General features: G+C 32.3%; 1 protein-coding gene across 1 annotated transcript; it reads right to left on the bottom strand.

Annotated features, from left to right (window-relative positions):
* Positions 1 to 5,353: 5,353 nt before the first annotated feature.
* On the bottom strand, positions 5,354 to 6,960 carry LOC114260732 (E3 ubiquitin-protein ligase PUB23). The gene has a single exon (XM_028200908.2). It carries the CDS (start codon positions 6,673 to 6,675, stop codon positions 5,461 to 5,463), a length of 1,215 nt encoding a protein of 404 aa, XP_028056709.2. The 5' UTR covers positions 6,676 to 6,960; the 3' UTR covers positions 5,354 to 5,460.
* Positions 6,961 to 19,178: the final 12,218 nt, after the last annotated feature.

The following is a 19,178-nucleotide window of genomic DNA, read 5'->3' on the forward strand; positions in this document are numbered from 1 at the left end:
GGTGGCCTCCCAGATGAGTGTAACACAGTTGTATACTGAAAAACCAGAAAATGTGACCTAGGAGAGAGAAAAACTAACTTTTTAGCAAGGTTCAAAAGGGTCAAGGTGAATTACTGGTTGGCCTACCCATATTGGTAGCCTCCCAGATGAGCACAACACAATGGTGGTATGAAAAGCCAAAAATTGTGGCTCAAAAGTGAGAAAAACCAGCTTTCTGTCAGAAAAATCGACTTTTGGAGAGAGAAAATGATAAAACTGATTTTTCAGGGGAAAAGGTGGCCTCCCACCATCCTACCACCTCCCTAGCAATGAAAATAGGGTCCCTACCAAAAATGGACCAAGACGGATGCAAAACGAGGATTCGGGGGCCAAAACGCGCGGTTTGGGGCCCTAAAAACAGGTTGTTAGGCACCAGAAGTGGCGCATGACCACGAAGGTGGTCTCTTGGGCCACAGTGTCCCTCTAAAGGGAGGAAATAAGGGGTGTACCTAAAATCGGAGCAAACGGAGGTAGTTAAGCGGTCCGGAACCGAGACACACGGCCAACGGCTCCGAAAACTAGAAACTAGGTTCCAAACGGGAAAAATTAGCCTACGACCACGAAACGTAGCCTACGGCCACTGAGAGATGGCCTACGAGACCTCTCCCTCCCTTCGGGACGAGAAAACAGAGAAAACAGGACTTGGTTCGCAAACCGAGGCAAAGCACAAAAGAGCCTCGAAGTCTGGAGGCAAGGCTCGCAGCCGAGACTCTGAAACCTCAGAACGAACACAATATGCATCATCACCGAACGCTCAATTAGTGGCGTCTGAGTCTTAAGGTCGGTCAAAAATGAGGTATCTACAAGTAGCGAATAATTTCCTACTCCCATTCCACTTGTGCAGGTTGTACGGCTGTGGCCCACACCTCTCTAATCTTCTCCTACACACTTCTTTATACAATTTTTTAATATACATTTTTTCATAAAAAATCAAAAAATTAACCCAAACATCCATATTTTTTTTCTTTAACTTTTTAGTTCAAAAAGACAAAAAGTGCACTTATTTAGGACATCCCAAACAACCCCTAAATGTCTCACATGGATGTGGGACCATGTGTGTGGGGTCTGCAATTTTGTGAATCTCACACTCATGCGAGATATTTGATTATTTGTTTATTTAGTAAATAATTTAGGACCTGTAACATTCTTCATAAATTCATATATTTTTTAAAAACTAGTTGACCAATTAGCTTAAAGCCTCGTCAAAACCATGTCCCTCATGGCCATGTTACATGTACAAGGAACTAAGCCAAGCCCACGTTAATCTAACCCGTTGGAGAAGCATGAGTTGTTTCAATGATGTTGTTGATTTTGTGGTTAGTTACCAAAACCTATCCACAACATAGGTGGGGTGGACGGATACAAAACAAGTCAATTCCATTTCTTGGAAGCTCTGGTTCATTGAATCTTGCACCATTTATAGTTGGAATATGGTCTAGTTTAATTTTATCATCCAACTTCTGGTCAGAAAATAGAGGCCACCAACTCCCCCGCCCCCCTCCTTCTCTTTCTATATATAAATATAGGACTATGAAATTTGTCTCTAGTACCAACCCCCCTTCTCCCTCTATATATATAAACATATATATATAGGACTATGAAATTTGTCTTTAGTGACCATGTATTTATTTATTTTATTTTATTTTTGGGAGAAAAGGGACAGACATATTATTGATGCGAAAAGAGTAGAGACTGTGGTTCTCAAATTACATCAATAAAAATTTAAGTACAATAAATTTCATTGTAAAATAAATTTCATTGATGCGAAGAGAATATCATTATAAAATAAATTTCATTAATTTTAAGAAGAGACGCAAATCATATGGTAACACAAAAATAACAAACCAACTGCATGTTCGTTACGGATCTTACTATGGTGATTTGATTGAGTTGTGCAATTTGTTAGTTTTTCTATGCAGATTATTTGTGAAAATATTATATCAATCCGATAGTTATAATCACGTGATTTTTAAGTCTTTGTCTCTAAAAAAATAAATATTTTTTTTAATTTATATTTATTATTATTATTTTTATGTAAGACAATAAAATTATGTGACTACAATTATTAGATTAATATAATTTTTTACATAAATAATCTATACTAAAAAACTCACAAAAATAAACAATTTATACCAAATAGTATTCATAATGAATTCCACTAGCCAAATTGCATGATCCAATCTACTTAAATAGGCAAAAGACAATCATAACCCATATACATAACCATGACTTTTTCTCTTCTTTTTTTTTTTTTTCTTTTTTCTTTTTTGTGACAAAAACAATCAAGATTGCAAGTTGGGGAAACGAACAAAACTATAATTATGTGGTGTATATTAAAGAGAAGTTAAAATTAGTGAACATGAATGAAGTCCCTATAATTAAAGTCTTGCTAGATAGGTAAGGATTTCTTTAAGGTTTTCCACAAAAAAAAAAATAAGGTTTTCTTTTTTGAACCCTTCCTTGGTCAAGAAATGTGTAAATCTATTATTTACAGTTACAAAAGTAAGCACTGCACAACATGCATAAAAAATTTCATTTTTTCCTTTAAGTTGAATTGAAATAGCCAAGAGACGTTCTCTTTTATGTTGTTTCAAGGAATATTAAAGTTGTCAAAAAAAGAACACGTTTTTAGCGGCTCAAATTTCAGTTGAATAATTTGACTTTAACCATTTTCATTGCAGTCTTACACCTCCAATAATAACGAGAATAGCGGATCTACAAATTTGGAAAAATCAATTAGAATATTATTCAAAAAGCAAAAAATTTGTACCGCAAGCAAAAACAAATTTTACTAGATAATAAAAAAGTTACAAATAGGTTGGGGAGAAGTTGCATCATTGTCAAAACTAAACATCCCAATTATGAAGCGAGACTAATTATTAATCAATGGTCAACATTCATTTATGCTAACAATTTCAAATAGGAACTTTTCATTTACTATTCTGAGTCATTTTTACATATCATTTTCTGAGAACCCAAATTTTCTAATCGAGAAACGTTGAAATGGTGAAAAATTATTGGTGGTCCTGCATGTACCATATCAACATATATATGCTTGCCTTCATGGGCATGGAATGGAGGGTGTGAATGTCAACGCTCGTAGGGCCTATCGTTCTAGTTTTTGGATTTGTGAAGAAAAAAAAAAAAAAAGAGTCAATAAAATAGAATTAAATTTTTTCACAAATTTCTCGTTTATTTTTATTTTCTTTTACAAATCCAAGATTCCATCGCAACATTAGATAAAAGAGGAGAGAGTATGTTTTGTTTTGTTTTTGGGAGAAATTACATCTTAGAGATTCTTTTAAAAACTAATTACAAAGTCGTAAAAAATTTATGTTTTTACTTTTTTAATATCCATAAAGTATATCATTAATCTGAAAATATTTTCCCACAAATCCACTTAAATGAAATTACCCCTTGTTCTTGTTTACCAAATTTGGCTTTATTATTTTGACTAATGAAAAAAAAAATTAAAAATAGAAGGAAAGAAAGTTCATTAAAGTTGAAACATCAAGAGCTCCTCATGAGTTGACCTTTGTAGTTTAATCCACAAAATCTTTGGAATTGTAACTACCAATTGGCAACGAGAGAGATGATTGTACTTTTGGGGTTTTGGTTCCGGTCACAAGTCCTTTCGATTATGATATGCGTTTTAAGTTATGACGCTGTTGAGATGTAAGTAAGTTGATTCAAATACTCAATTAAAACAATAAAAATAAAAGATTCTAACACAGTATATTTGAAATTATTATATGATTACCTTATGTCATCTCATAATTTAGCAAATTATAGCTAATATGCTACCAAATATAAAAGTTTTAGGGCCTGAACTCTTTTGTCCCTAAAAATAAATTTTTGTTATACATTAATTTTTGTCGTCATAAAAATCATTACTAAATGGCTGTCTCGAAATATCAAAAATTAAGGGCCTTAAGCAACAAAATTTTAAAATTGTTGTTAATAAATATACTTTTTTGTTAATAAAGAGTTTGTTTGTGGCACCAGTGTGGATAATAGTGTGGACTGATTTTTTGTTTACTCAGTGCATGCTGTTCTTGTCCTTGTTCTTGTTGATTCCTCACCAACTTGAGGGTGTTGCTAGTATTTGTTTGTGGCACTCCCTCCTTTATTGATGCAAGCCTCATGTGAACATATGTTGTTTCATCAATAAAGAGTTGGTTTTTGCTAATGAAAAAAAAAAATTACTTTCTGTTTAATCAGCGAAATAAAAACTTTATTGATAAAAAAACTAAGTGCAAAATATTGAGCCAAATATATCAACAAAGGAGGAGAGAGTGTAACGAGTATCAAAGTAAAACAGATCTATCCCAACTAAGTTGACACAGAAATGCAAACTCAATCATTTGTTAGCACAACACCAATAGTTGGTGAGAGACCAACCAAAGCAAAAAAGAATGAATCAAAATAAATAAAAGAACGACCCAATCCCAAAACAAACTACAAAATCTAAATGTACATTTAAGGACAACAATTTTGCACAAAAATATTTAATTTATTAGACAAAAAATTTAGTTCTAAAAAGATAGTAATTTATAAACATCCAGTTTCATCGCTAAAAATATAACACACTTATGGGGTGGAGATGGGTGTTTATCTCTGCTAAGTGGGTGAGAGTTAGGCGTGAGAGTGTCTGCTCTGTGGGGTGTGTTTTACTTATGGGGTGTGTTTTACTTGGGTTGTGTAGGGGTAATTTTGTGGGGTTTCTTGTGTTTTGTTGAGGTAAGTCCTTCTTACCTCTATTTTTTATTTTCTTGCTTAAAAAAATCGTGATGCCGAGGGGTTGGTTGTATGGGTGCGAGTAGCAGTAATAGCGGTAGTTGGTACTTTCCAAATCTCTCTAGATGCACTTCATCTTCCTGTACTCTTAATTTCATGCTGTTAATGAAATTTTTCTTTGCTGATCAAAAAAAAAAATATAACACACTTTTGACAATTAAAATATTTTATCCCTAAAAAGTGATTACATCCCTATATTTCTTTCTTTAAAACTTTAATTTATTGTATTAATAGGACTACATCCACTTAACCTTAATTTGTTGCTAATAAATGCCCTAGGAGTTTTATTCACCATGTATTTCCCTCTCATTGTGAGAATTTGTTTCTAGTATTTAATCCTATAACAAGATCAAATTCTATGGCAATCAAAGGGATGTAATCATATGCAACTTTAAATAGTGTGCACTACCTTAAATAGAAAAAAATGAAATCAAGAAAACAAAATCAGCAACAATTTTTCTACACCATCTGACATCATCCACCAAAAAAAAAAAAAACAAGATCTGAGCTTTCCAAGTAAAAAGGAAAAAAATTCTCAGTTATATGAATTTAATTTAGTGAGGCGTGCTTATCCTCCACACATCATCAAATCAAATTATGTACACAAAAATTAACCTCCCTCTATCAAGATGGATAAGTAGAGATCAAATTAGCAGGAATACATCCAGAGTTCTTCCAAACCCTAGAATGCAATTTCAGAATCTCTTTAGTTCTCTCCTTAGTCTTCGCACTACTATTCATTTGCAGCACCAAACACAGCTTTGAAACAACACCCACTTGCAGCATTTCTTCAAGAACCCTAGAAGTTGCAGAAACCCTAGAAATTGAGCAGATAATCCTTACTGCCCTATCTGTTGCCTCATGAGAAACCCTAAATATTTTTTTCGACACAATTGCCAACCCGGCACCGTGCTTTAAAAGCTCCGCTCGCCCATCTGCGCAGCCGCAAAGCCGGTCCAACACAACTAGTATTAGCTCACTGGCCCTTCTCTCCGATGTATCAATAAGTAGCTCGATCAAGACCGGTACTGAACCCGCTTCAACTGCTTTGATTCGGTTCCTTCCCCATGGAGATACCTCGACAAGAAGCTTCAATGCAGCCTTGGAAGCTTGCTGTGAGATATTATCACTTAAAATTTTAGCCACTTCAATGAAGAACTCAGATCCAACACTCATCAATCGGCTCGGGTCAGCCACCTCGTAAACAGATTTCATAAGCATTATAGCATAGGCTCGAGATTGGTGATTCCCACATTTCAAAACATGGATTAAAGACTTCACAAACTCAGAATCACTGTTTATGAGTTTCTTGAGACCTGTTTCCGATATTTCAAGATGATAAAGGATTGATAAGGCTTCATCACATTCACATGCTAGTTCTATTGCAGTAGACTCGTTTTTCTTTATGATTAAAGCTAAGAACTCAACTACACCTGAAGCCTCCAAACACTTCTTGTTCGTCGGGCTTCCATTCGCTATCGATCTGAGCCGTTGGAGGCATTTTTGAAGCATTTGTGGTGACTTTTTCGCATCGTTGAGGAGTTTTACGATCTGGATTTTGTCAATTGGTGGCTTCGGAGTAGGGATTCGCTCTATTCCACAAGAAGCGTTGAGGGTGCACCATGCTTGGATCAATCGTCGAAGCGTGTGGTTAGGAGTTGGATCAGTATCAGACAACACTTGTTTCGTTACCGGACAAGTATTGTTCTTGCATGAAAATAACCATCTCTCAATGCTCTCTCTATCATAGGTTATACCTGTTGATACTGTTACTGGATCTCTCATGAGTTGCATTGAGATTGGACAAAGAAAATGACAAGGAACATCAATCTCCTCCATTTCAAAACAAAAACAAAAAACAAAATAGAGCTGTACTGTAACCTAATATTCCAGGCCTAAACAAGCCACGATCTGAACTTTGGAAACAAAGATTTTGATCAAATCAAATCAAATGTTTTTGAAAACAAAAAATGTCAACTAACCCAGAAAGCTGAGATGGCCAAAAAAACAAGGCAAAGTATACAAAGGAGATATAGAAGGAGAGGAGTGATAAAAAGTATTGGAAATTGGATTTTGGATTTTGGATGAAGGTTAGAGAATAGGGAGATGAGATTTTATATGAAGACGACAATGAGCTTAAGGTGTGCTAGTCCTAGTTGTGCAAAAAGAGAAAGTCAATACACGGAAATTCCAAGGGAGATGGTTAATAATCGACTTTTCCAATGTTTTGGAAGAAGAAAAATAAGGCAGAAAGAGAGGGAGACGACCTTTTGAGCTAAAAGGATAATTAATGCACGAGGCCATTGTTTGGGGCGAAGAGTCGGTGTTGCATTTGCGTGCTACACAGTTTGACTTTCTCTCACTATAGTAACATGCAACATACATACATATATATATATATATATATATATAGTGGTATTATATATAATAATTAGTTTATTAATTAATGTATCAATAGTAGATATGATATTATTATTGACTCAATTCATTATAAAAATTACAAATATCAAAAATATCTTAAATTATATCAAATCATTAATTGATACACTAGTTAGTATATTAATTAGTACATATACCATTAGGACAAATTACACAAATAGTCCCTATAGTTTGAGGCTCATGTCATTTTGGTCCCTGACTTTTCAATTGTGACACATTTGACCCTGAATTTTGAATATTGTTCTAAACAAAAACAATTGAAAATACCATTGCTTAATTTTAAGGATAAAATCGTCAATTTGATAAAATATAAACTAATTGACAAAAATAAATGTCAAAAAAATATTTTTAAATTTTTAAAAATTATTTTTACCCGCAAAAGATAAAATTATGTAAAATTGATAAAAATTAATAAAAATTACATAATTAATTTTTAAAAATTAATTTTACATGATCATCATCCAAACACATAATAAAATTTAATTTGATAAAAAAAAATAAATAAATGTCTAAAAGATTTATCAATTTTACATAATTTTATCTTTAGTGTGTAAAAATAATTTTTAAAAATTCAAAAATATTTTTTTGACATTTATTTTTGTCAAATTAGTTTATATTTTATCAAATTGACAATTTTGCTCTTGAAAAATCCAATGATATCTTTCATTGTCTTTATTTGGAATAAGATTCTAAATTCATGATCAAATGTATCACAATTGAAAAGTCAAGAATTAAAGTGACAAAAGTCTCAAACTATAGGAACCGTTAGTGTGATTCATTCATTTCAATAAAAACATATCGGGAAATGTTAGGGATACCAAATTTTCTACCAAACAAATGACCAAATGTCTTATATGGTTATGGGGTCCGCAATTTTGTGAACCCTGCATCCATGTGAGATATTTGATTATTTATTTGGTAGAAAATTTGGAACCTACAACATTTTCCAATATGAACTTTTTCGTGTAAAAAATGATAGTGTATGGTGGAAATTAAAAGTATGTACAATGAGATTCATACATAGAATGAATGTGAATCACATATTGATATTTTTTAGTAATTTTTAGATTAGTAGTATAACTATAACAAAAATGTTATGGATTATAAATATTATTCCACAAATGAATGTGTGATTTAAATGTAGATTTAGTGAGACATGAGTCATACTTATAATAAATATAAATCGTTGACTCTTAGGCCTATTTTAAAAAATGAGTTAAAAGTCATTTTTTAATTTTTAACCCACTTCTCTCTCTCATAAAAAAAAATTTAAAAAAAGTCAAATTTTTTTTTTTAATCATCTTCTCAAAATACCCTTTAATGTGAGTGAATTTCTAAATATCCTTTTTCAATTTATAGTAATATTGTATCTCTTTAATTTTTTTCTCTCTGTGATTTCTTATGTTGGATACCGACAAATGGTCATGGGGAGGCTAATAGGATTGTCAGCAGATTTATTGGTTTTTGACTGCACCTTCATATTGTATTAGTAATGATTGTTTTGCATTGGTTCTTGGCTATTTCAACTAAGGATTTTTGGATTAAACTATTGGGTCATAATTGTTTATATTAACTTGGTCCATCCTTGTTCAACTGATTTTATTAGTATATATATATATATATATCATTCATTGGATGAGGACGTCTTCAAAGTTTGGTAATTACATATTTGCTGATGCCTTATAAAACCATATTGGGCTAACCCCGGATAATTGTCAATATTTCATTTGTTCTATTAGTATAGAGAAATTATACCACCCTCCCTTGAGGGGCTTGAAATGTCAATGGAGTTACATTAATTAAAAATAAAATTACCATATTATGCTTTTACTCTGGCCCTCTCTTTTAACTCCCTACCTATTGTCTTTTAACTCTCTTTCATCTCCTTGGTGCTACATATAAGAATGAAAATGAACCGAATTGTTCATGAGATTTGCTTCAATAAGGGTTTAGTTTGGCTCAATTTGTCAAGTAAATAAACGAGCTTGAATCAGACTTTTAAACTCATTCGAATAATTTTGCTCAATTTGTGAAGTAAATAAACAAACTTGAATCAAACTTTTAAACTCATTCGAATAAATTTAACTCGTTTATCTTTATTTAAATAATAAAATATAACTATTAAATAATATAAAAAAATAAAAAAAAATATTATCAAGCTCGAGCTAGATTGTCAAACTCAAGCCAAATTCGAATCCCACAAAACTCGTCTTAACTTAGTTCATATGCAACTTTAGTCATTCCAGCACCATCGCTCTATACTCTACCACGAACACGACCTTTTATTCATTCCACTCCTTTCAACTCTTCGCAACCTCCTACTTCCTTATCTTCTCTTCTTTCCATTCCCCGCCACTATAGTCCACTACCACTATAGCACCATCTCAATCTTCACCACACCCCTCATTTATATGTTAACTAGCAGTGATGCAAATACGATGTGTTTATAATTTTATATTTAAATTTTTGAATGAACTAATAATTAAGAAAAGATTTGATGAGTGAGGAAAATCATTGAGCAATTTTAGACTATTTAAATGTGAAAAACCATTCGGTAATTGTTGCAGTTATGCGAAGAAAATTTTTGTAAATAAAAAAATATAAAAAAGTAAAAACAAAATTGATGAGCCGAACCACATGGTTATGTTTATTCAATTCTGTGTTATGGAATAATGGGACTCCAACAATGGTAAGAAAAGTATATTAGAAGCTTTCAACTAGACCAAATACAATGTTCCTGATTGGTAATGGTAGCCGATAATCTACTTTTCTTCTTTACGTATAAGCTAACTCACTTAATTGACTTTTTTTTCTTTTTTTTTTAAATATTTTTAGAGCAATGTTCTATGACTACCCTTTTATTTCACCTCACGCATGCCAAAAAAATATGGGCTCTGTTTAGAAAAATTTTGGAATTGTAATTTCAGCTCTTAGCTTGTATATAATGTTTGGTTGTGACTTTTAAAAATTAATTTTATGCTTACTTTTGAAAATTCGGTCGAAGGCAGGAAAATTTAGACTAATCGACCGGAACAGTGTAATTTTTTTTTTTTTTTTTTTGACAATAGACACATGTTAGTTTTTATATATTCAACAAAAAATATTTTTCAAATTTTTTAAAATTTTATATGAGTTTTAATAGAATTTTGAGTTGTGTATTTGGTTATAAGTTGTAAATTTTTATATCAAATATCATATGTTACATCAAAAATTTCCCACTCAATTCAAAAAAAATTCAAAATTTATTCACCAAATAAATTTTTTACACTTAAATAATAATTCTAAAACTCACCAATTTAAATTATAACTCTATTCTTAAATCATATTTAAAAAATTCTATCAAACGCAATGAACATTTTTTAAAAAAAACTTTTGTCAAAACTCTAGTTTAATGAATCATTACAATGTGATAAATTTTTAGAGATCCTTAGGCCTCGTTTGGGGACTTACTTTTTTAGCCAATTAGCCAAAAAGTTACTAAATTAGCCAAAAAGCCAACAACTCAAAGCAAAAAGTCAAAGATTTTCTTTTCTCTCTACTTTTTGCACATCTTTTCGTAATTAGCCAAAAAGTCATCCCAAATATACAAGTTTTTTTTACCTACTTTTTTAGCCAAATAGCCAAAAAGTTACTAAATTAGCCTGTTCCCAAACGAGGCCTAAGTAGCCTATGAATAGACCTACTCAGCACCAACTCATTGCACAATGTAAAAATTAGAATTTGGTGTCTGTCGGATCGGTTTTTGGACTCTTCATACCACAATTTACTTGAATTTTAGAGAAAATTAGGCATTTATATTTTTAAAAATGTCGAAGACCCTTTTTTTTTTCACCTCATTTGACTCACTCTCTCTCTCTCTCTCACTAGTTGGATTTTTTTTTTTTTTATTTCCCTTGTCCTCTAATCACTACCTGTCACATGTGTATGAGATGGTGGGGGTGATAATTGGAGGGGGTCTCCATCACTCCTCTTATATCTCATCCTAATTTGACTCTATTTCAACTTTTATATATTTTTGTAATAAAATATTATGTTAAGAAGTTGAAAAATATTGTATACTTTGAATAAAAGTTCTTATAATAATAAATAAATAAATAATGTATTATCATTTTAAACCTTTTAATATATGCCTTAAGAGTGCATATTAACACATTTTTATTTTTACATAATCTTTTTATAATTTTATTAATTTAATAATTAATTTTTAACTTCCGCCCATAACATAAAAAAATAAATATTAGGTTTGAGAATGGCATCAATTAACAAATGCTAGTTCTGTCCTTTTAACTTTCCTTCTAACTAATTGTTCTTGTTCTTTATAGGTTTTTATGGGGTCTGGCTTTGGTCTAGTCTATCATCGGACTGGATTATACTGTTGGATCCGTGGTGACCTACCAAAGGTCTCATTTTAAAAATCTGAACCGTCAATGTATAGAACTCTTCGAGTACTATATGCCTGTTAAAAATCACATTAATCGAATACCGATAGTTATGTGATCAAATCAGTTTTATAAAAAAAAAATGAATGGTAAATAAATTAACAATTGACAAAAAAAAAAAAAAAAAAAAAAAAAAAAAAAAAAAACTAAGCAGTTTTTTATTCTTATTGACCTTGAAATCATGTTTCCTTCCTACCTGTCTTGTTTTACAGTAAAATAAATTTTCTTATAGGCACTTTGTTGATGTTCATCACATGCATGTGATGCCTACTATGACTTGATTATTTATTTATTGGTCGTGCTATATACATCAAGTGATATATTAATTAGTGCTATATACATTAAGTAATATATTAATTAGTGTATCAATATATATTATGGCATTATTATTGATCACATCCATTATATAAATTATAAATACCTAAAACATCTACAATTATACTACATCATCTGTTAGTACACTAATTAATATACCAATTAGTACATATAGTATTATTATTTATTTATAAACCTTGAATGAGACCTACCATAAATGGTGAAATAATGGTGATTTTGTATGATAACCAAATTTAGTTTGTTTTCAAATAAGTACTTTAAACTCAAAATGAGTGCAGATTTTCTAAAGTGATTTTTTTTAATAATTTTAAATTTTTTGTATGATTGTTATATTTTTAATTTTTTTCTATTCTATTTTAAATTTGGGAAAATCGGTCTAGGGTCCCTCTTCCACTTTTCATAATGGAAGAGATCCACAAAATTATTTTTTGATGTCTAAGGTCTCTAAACATATATCAGATGAAAGTTTCACTGGCTCATCTCTTTCCACTCACTGAAAGACCTCTCGATCGTCTTCAACACTAGACAATTCGATTTACACAAACTCAATTTGACCGATTCAATGATCGGAAACTCCGAAACCAAACTTCAATTAGAAACCCTAGGTTTGTCCGGGATTCAACACTGCGATTACGGCCTCAGTTGGCTCTGGAGGAGTTGTAAACAGCTCAAGAAACTCCAATTGCGAAGCTGCTATGCAATCGGCGATGAATCATCACTCTCATCGTTCGTCGAATGCTTAATTGGTCTCCAAGAAGTGGAATTGTGGACATGTAGGGCGATAATCAACGAGGTTCCTCTTCCTCCTCCTCTTTCATACACTTTCTCATTCTAGGGTTTCAAGTTCTTAAACCCCTTCAATTTCATTTTAATTCATCATCCCCTGTTTTCCCTACTATTCCGTCAAGCTTTTACAGTCTATTTCATACACTTTCCCTACTCTTCTGTCCCTAATGCTTTAGATTTGCACCTTACAATGAACAAGTGTGATGATCAATCTGGAAAGCAAGATGCAAAAGAACAAGAAATGGAATGTCTGGTTGTAGGAGATGCAGCTGTTTCAGAGCCTGGGGAGACTAAGAGTTTTGGGGAGGAAAAAATTTCAACTTCTTCTATGTTTGAAACAGATGCTTTAGTTCCTGAAATTGAAAAGACTGAGAAGCAAGATGTAGAAGCACAAGCGAGCAATGATCTTATTTTGCAGGATGCTCTTTTGAAGCACTGGTGGACAGACATGGATGAAAGATTATGCATGGATGGAAGACTCTGGATGCTCTTTTGTATGTTTTATGGACAGAAAAAGTTCCTTTATCACATCATACATGGATGGAAGATTCTACTTCTAGTGGACAGCCATCTACTTGTTGTGAACCAGAATTTCTCTGTGAAGTCCAGAGAAAATTCGACCAGAGAAATTCTCTGTGAAATGTGAAGTTCAGAGAAAATTGGACCAGAGAAAATCTCTATAAACTAGAATTTCTCTGTGAAGTCCAGAGAAAATTCGTCTAGAGTCTCTAGATCGAATTTTCTCTGACTAGTTGAGTCTAACTGATTCAATTTCCCCTTCTACAGCTTGTATTATATCTGTCAACTACACAAATGATGTGTTCTTGTACATGTGTGCTTTTGGTATTGTTGTTGTTTCTTGGTAATAAAGTTTGTGCAGCATTTGTGCTGTTTAGTTACTGATATAGAGGTTGATGAAGATGTCGAAAAAGAAGATAAACCTGGAGTTCAAAACCTCAGCATCTCTGTGTTCTACAAGAGGCAAAGTAGTCAAGTAAAAGTCCTTTTCATCTCATTATTGCTCCGAGCCTTTACTTCCAACTCGGCCGAATCCAGTGACCGTGACGATAATTCGGGCTTAAGCATCAGCGATTGTATGGAAAAGTGCTGGAACAATTGCAGTTGTGTTGGGTTCACCACAAGCAATAGCAATGCTAGTCCAGAGAAATTCTCTGGGTTTCAAATTAAGCATTCCAGGTTCCAAATTGTGAATTGAATTTTTTTTTTTTTCATTTGAAATTGAAACCAGAGAAATTCTCTGGTTTTTGAATTGAATTTTCTCTAGGTTGAAACCAGAGAAATTCTCTGATTTTTGAACTAAATTTTATCAGGGTTGGTCCAGAGAAATTCTTCCCAGAATTTCTCTGGACCAATTTTCTCTGTGACGTGAGATGATGACAATGGTCATGATTCGGCGCTGAAGAAGTTGCAGAACTCTCCCATTAATGGAAGACTGAAACAGAAATATAAAGGCCACGAATTGTATACGAAACACAATGGTAGAAAGAATTTTGAATTTACAGCCAATACATTGTTTTTTCTTAGGAATTGGGAAGAACTTGCATCAAGTGATAAAAGGGAAGGGAGAAAAAAAAAAATCATTCGTAAACTTCTTCAAGATAAAAAAGACATTTCTTGATTATCAGTGCACAAACATTCACCAAAAATATGCATGGTGTATATGTGGCTCCCTCTGCATAAAATTCTGAGAATAATTAGATTTTCCAGAGAAATTTGGACTGAAATTTCTCTGGACCAATTTTCTCTGAACTGAAATTTCTCTGCACTAATTTTCTCTGGACTGAAATTTCTCTGGACCAATTTTCTCTGGACTGAAATTTCTCTGGACCAATTTTCTCTGGACTGAAATTTCTCTGGACCAAGGTTGAGGGACCTTAGACATTATGAAAATATTGTTGATGGACCTTAGACATCATAAAAATATTTGATGTCCTTTATGCTATAAAATCATAAGATCAAGGACCTTAAAAAAAAAAACCCCTTTAAATTTTTGTATAATTAAAATCTTAATTATCTAAAAAATATTTTAAAATTACTGTAAGAAAATCCTTTAAAATAATATTTTATTTATTTATTTATGTTTTTTTTCCCTCTCTCACCCCCTAACTGAGAATAACCCCAAGCACATGCACTCCCACATGCTATTATTTGTTTAAAGATATCCTCATATAATCATATTCTTCCTATAATATAACGTGATGAGTTCATGTGATGTGAATTTAAAGTTGAATTTATGATTATTTTTTTTTAAATCTATTTTGAAAATATTTTTCAAAGTTATTTTTCTACCATTCAAATGCTTAAACTTCCACTAAAGTAAATAAGAAAAATCACTAATGTAAATAAGAAAAATCACTGGATGACCCATCTAGTAACTGCTTCAATTTTTAATCTTTTCACAATATCTCTTTTTGTAACCGACAAAAGATTTCAAATATGATATAATTTGATGAAATCAGGTCACGTTGATTATTTTCGTCCACTCCTTGGAGTAGTTGCTTGCTCTATCAAATTATTTTGATCGGTAACTGTTGTTCCAACCGTGTGCCAACACTTTTAATATATCATAAAATCAATGACAAATTATGATGGTAATCCCTATATTTTAGTCATTGAATCATTTTAATTCCTATAATTTAATTGGCTTGATTTTAACTCTGAATTTATGATTTTGTGTCAATTTGGTCCAATTGATCATAATTCTTAGCCTTTTTTTATTAAAATATGCACATAAGTGTCATGTATCATATTTTTATGGATAAAATTATAAACTTACTCAATTCAGTGAGTTAACCTCAATCAATTTAATGATACTTTTCTTTAAAAACACTAACAATATTATCAACTAAACCAAATTGACACAAAATATAAAATGAATAGTCAAAATTGAGCCAATTGAAATTGTATGAACTAAATTAACAGAAGGAATAAAATATGAGAACCACTTATGTAATTTGCCCTAAAATCAACAACCCAAAGTTTAGGGTGAACATAATTTCAAAGCCCCATCATGTTATTTTTGTTTCAAAAAAACCAAGAATTAAATCAATCATGTCCAAGAACAAGAAGCCTAAATATGTATTTTTCAATTAATACTACCAATTACAGTCAACTCATCCAAATCCCTTTATATCTGTGACAGTTTCAACTGTTTGTAAGGCTGTTTTTCATCAAAATAAAATTGAAAGAAATAAAGGACTTGCAGGGGTCAGTTGGCGTATTATCATCATTTGGTTGTGTGAACAATATATATTTATGAGAGCAATAAATAAATTTTAACAAAATTAAAAAATAAAAATAAAAATAAAAAAAGGAGCAACCCTTTCTGGCAAAAGTGCTGTAAATAAATTGCATTTAATAGAAACATGGTGTGGACTACGCGTTGGCCATGAACATGTTTGAAGGAGAAAACATAAATTGTCAACTGTAGTGGATGGCTTTGGAGTTGAGCGACAAAAATGCCCCACTGCCCTTTATTAGCTGTGACTTTTTAGACTATATATACAGCTGCTAGAATAAAAAAAGAAAATAAATATATAATTATAGGGGAAACAAAAGTAGAAAACACAATGAATGAAAAGTGAAGAAACAATCAAGAATTGTATAAAAATTAGCGTAAACTTCACTTTACTTCATATGATTTGAGCCATATGTAATTTATCACCTTATCGTTTAAAAATAACCTCATTATTCTTTTTGATTTGTGAATTGAAGTACACTGTTAGATCCATTAACAATTTAATAAAAAAAACTAAAATACCCTTATATTTTTGTCATTTGTCTGGAAGGTGATACAACACAAAACATGAAATAGTAACAATCTTAAAATCTGTTGATTCACCAAGAATACTAAGAATAAAGGCTAAATGGGAGTAGAATTAAGTTTTGGCATGATAATTGATAAGGTAAAAGATGCCTAAAAGAAGAGTTCCCTGGACTCTTTAGTTTGTCAAATGATAAAGAAGGCACACTTTTTAGTTTCTTCAATAGGAAATCCATCTTGGAGGTGTGAAACTTCTCTTTAGAAGAAATCTATATGATTGGAAAAATCTGGAGTTCACTAGATTGGCAGCCACTACAACAAAAAGTACAAATGGCGACTAAAAAAAAAAATTTTCGTCGCTGAAAGTAGCACTAGTGAAGACTTTTGGCGACTAAAACAGTTTAGTAGCCAAATGTATAGTTATTGGCGACTAAAAATCAGTTTAGTTGCAGATCATATGGGTTTTAGCGACTAAAAAAATTTTAGTAGCCAAAAGTCAAGGTTTTTGGCGACTAAAAACACTTAGTAGCCAAAAGCATGACTAAAAAATAGTTTGGTCGCCGATTATACGTGTTTTACCGATAAAAAAAAAATCGTAGCCAAAAGTGAAGCTTTTTGGCTACTAAAAAATATTTAGTAGCTAAAAGTCAACAATTGGCGACTAAAGTGGAGGGTTTTGGCGACAAAAATTCAGTTTAGTCGCCAAAAGTGGAGGTTTTAGGCGGGAATTAATTCTTTTAGCAACAAAAAAGTAATTAGTAGCCAAAAAGTATAGAATTGGCGACTAAAAAACAGCTTTAGTCGCCAAAAGTGGTCTCCTATTTTTTTTAGTAAATAATTTATTTTTTACATAAATTATATTAAATAAAAATAATTATTTTTATATATATAGTTTTGTATTAATACCGGTCAATATACTATATAAATAATATATGTTGCATTTATATTCATGTGATGTTGTAGTGGCATAGTGGGGAGAGTGTGTTGCTAAAGGTTTAGAATGTGGGAGGTTGGTGGTTCGAAACTTGGGAACAGCAGAGGATAATATTTTTTTTCCTGAAATATGCTTTTGGCAACTAAAATGTGTGGTCGCCAAAAGCTTAACTATTGGCGACTAAAAGATTAGTCGCTAAATGTATAATTTTCAAAAATGTAATTGACTATTGGCGACAAAAACTTTGGTCGCTAAAGACCTATTTTTTGCCGACTAAAACTTTTTTAGTCGCCAATACCTCCGGCGACCATGTATTCGCGACAAAACCGGTGACTAAAATATTTAGTCGGGGAAAGTGAAAAGTTGACTTTTGGCGACTAAAAATGGACTTTTGGCCACTAAAGATTTAGTCGCCAAATGTGCTTTTTCTTGTAGTGAGCGGCATTGAGGAATGCCCCTTCTCTAAGACTTAATGTTGAGGATAGTCTTGGTTGGAATGGTTCAGTAGCTTCAAGGTCTCTGACATATATAAGTTCAGTGATTCTCTTCTTGGCCCTTAACTAAAACTCTGTAAGTTTGTGTGGAATAATGCTATTCCCCCCGAGTACAATTTTTTGTTTGGTTGGCTTGGAAGAACAGAGTTAAAACAGATAATTTTCTAGAATATATAGGCATCCTTAATAGTAATGCTTCAACCTTATGTGCTTTTTGCAAAATTAATAATGCATCTGCTATTCATGTACTCCTACACTGTCCTTTTTCTTGCAAAATATGGACTGACTTGCTGCAATGGTGGAGGTGACTTTGGGTGATGCCATGGTCTATTGATAGCTTATTTCATTGGTGGTTAGGATGTAAACATAACAAATTTGTTGGGAGATTGTGGAGGGCCTTACCCCTAATTGTTCTCTAGTCCATTTGGAAGTCAATAAATGATTGTATTTTTAATGGAGTACAAACTTGTGGATCAGAGTTATGTGAGATAATTAAGATCAAATTTGCCTTATGGATTCAAAAGGGATTATGTACTCTGTTAATGACTTCATCACTATTAGGTTTTTATTCTTGGCAATCCCATTTGAAAAAACTCCTTTCAATTGTAATTTTGTTCAACTTTTATTTTAGTGAGGCTATGAGTTTTTAGATGCGAATCTAACCCGAATTGTGCCTTGTAGAGATGTTTCAGAAGTTAATTCTTTCATGTTTGTCACTTCGCTGACTATGTCGGGGATCGAGCTGCTCGGTCAGCTCGCTGGGGTCCAGAGGACAACGCCCCTGAAGCAAAATGCAAAAATGCATTCGAAGTTACAGGTTCGCTCGAGCGGAAAATGTTTGGTTCCAGAAGTTTGACCTGTCTGCAAAAGTACTGAAAGTTGGGAATTTAGGCTCAAGCGGCCATTCCTACGCTCGAGCAAAGAACGCGATTCAATTTTCTATAAATATGTGTTTTAGTCATAATTTAGGGTACTGCTTCTAGATCTTCTTTGAGGGTTCTTGGGTTTTCGTCTGGGGTTATTTTGTTAGTTTTCTTTGATGTTTAGTTGAGTATTTAACTATAGCGATTCCGGTTGTCCCTTTACTGTTCTGTTGTATTCCGGACACAATTCCGTGGAGTTGGTAGTTG

This window comes from Camellia sinensis, chromosome 14 (assembly GCF_055761805.1).
Source record: "Camellia sinensis isolate YWXY chromosome 14, ASM5576180v1, whole genome shotgun sequence".
In the NCBI taxonomy this organism is placed as follows: Eukaryota; Viridiplantae; Streptophyta; class Magnoliopsida; order Ericales; family Theaceae; genus Camellia; species Camellia sinensis.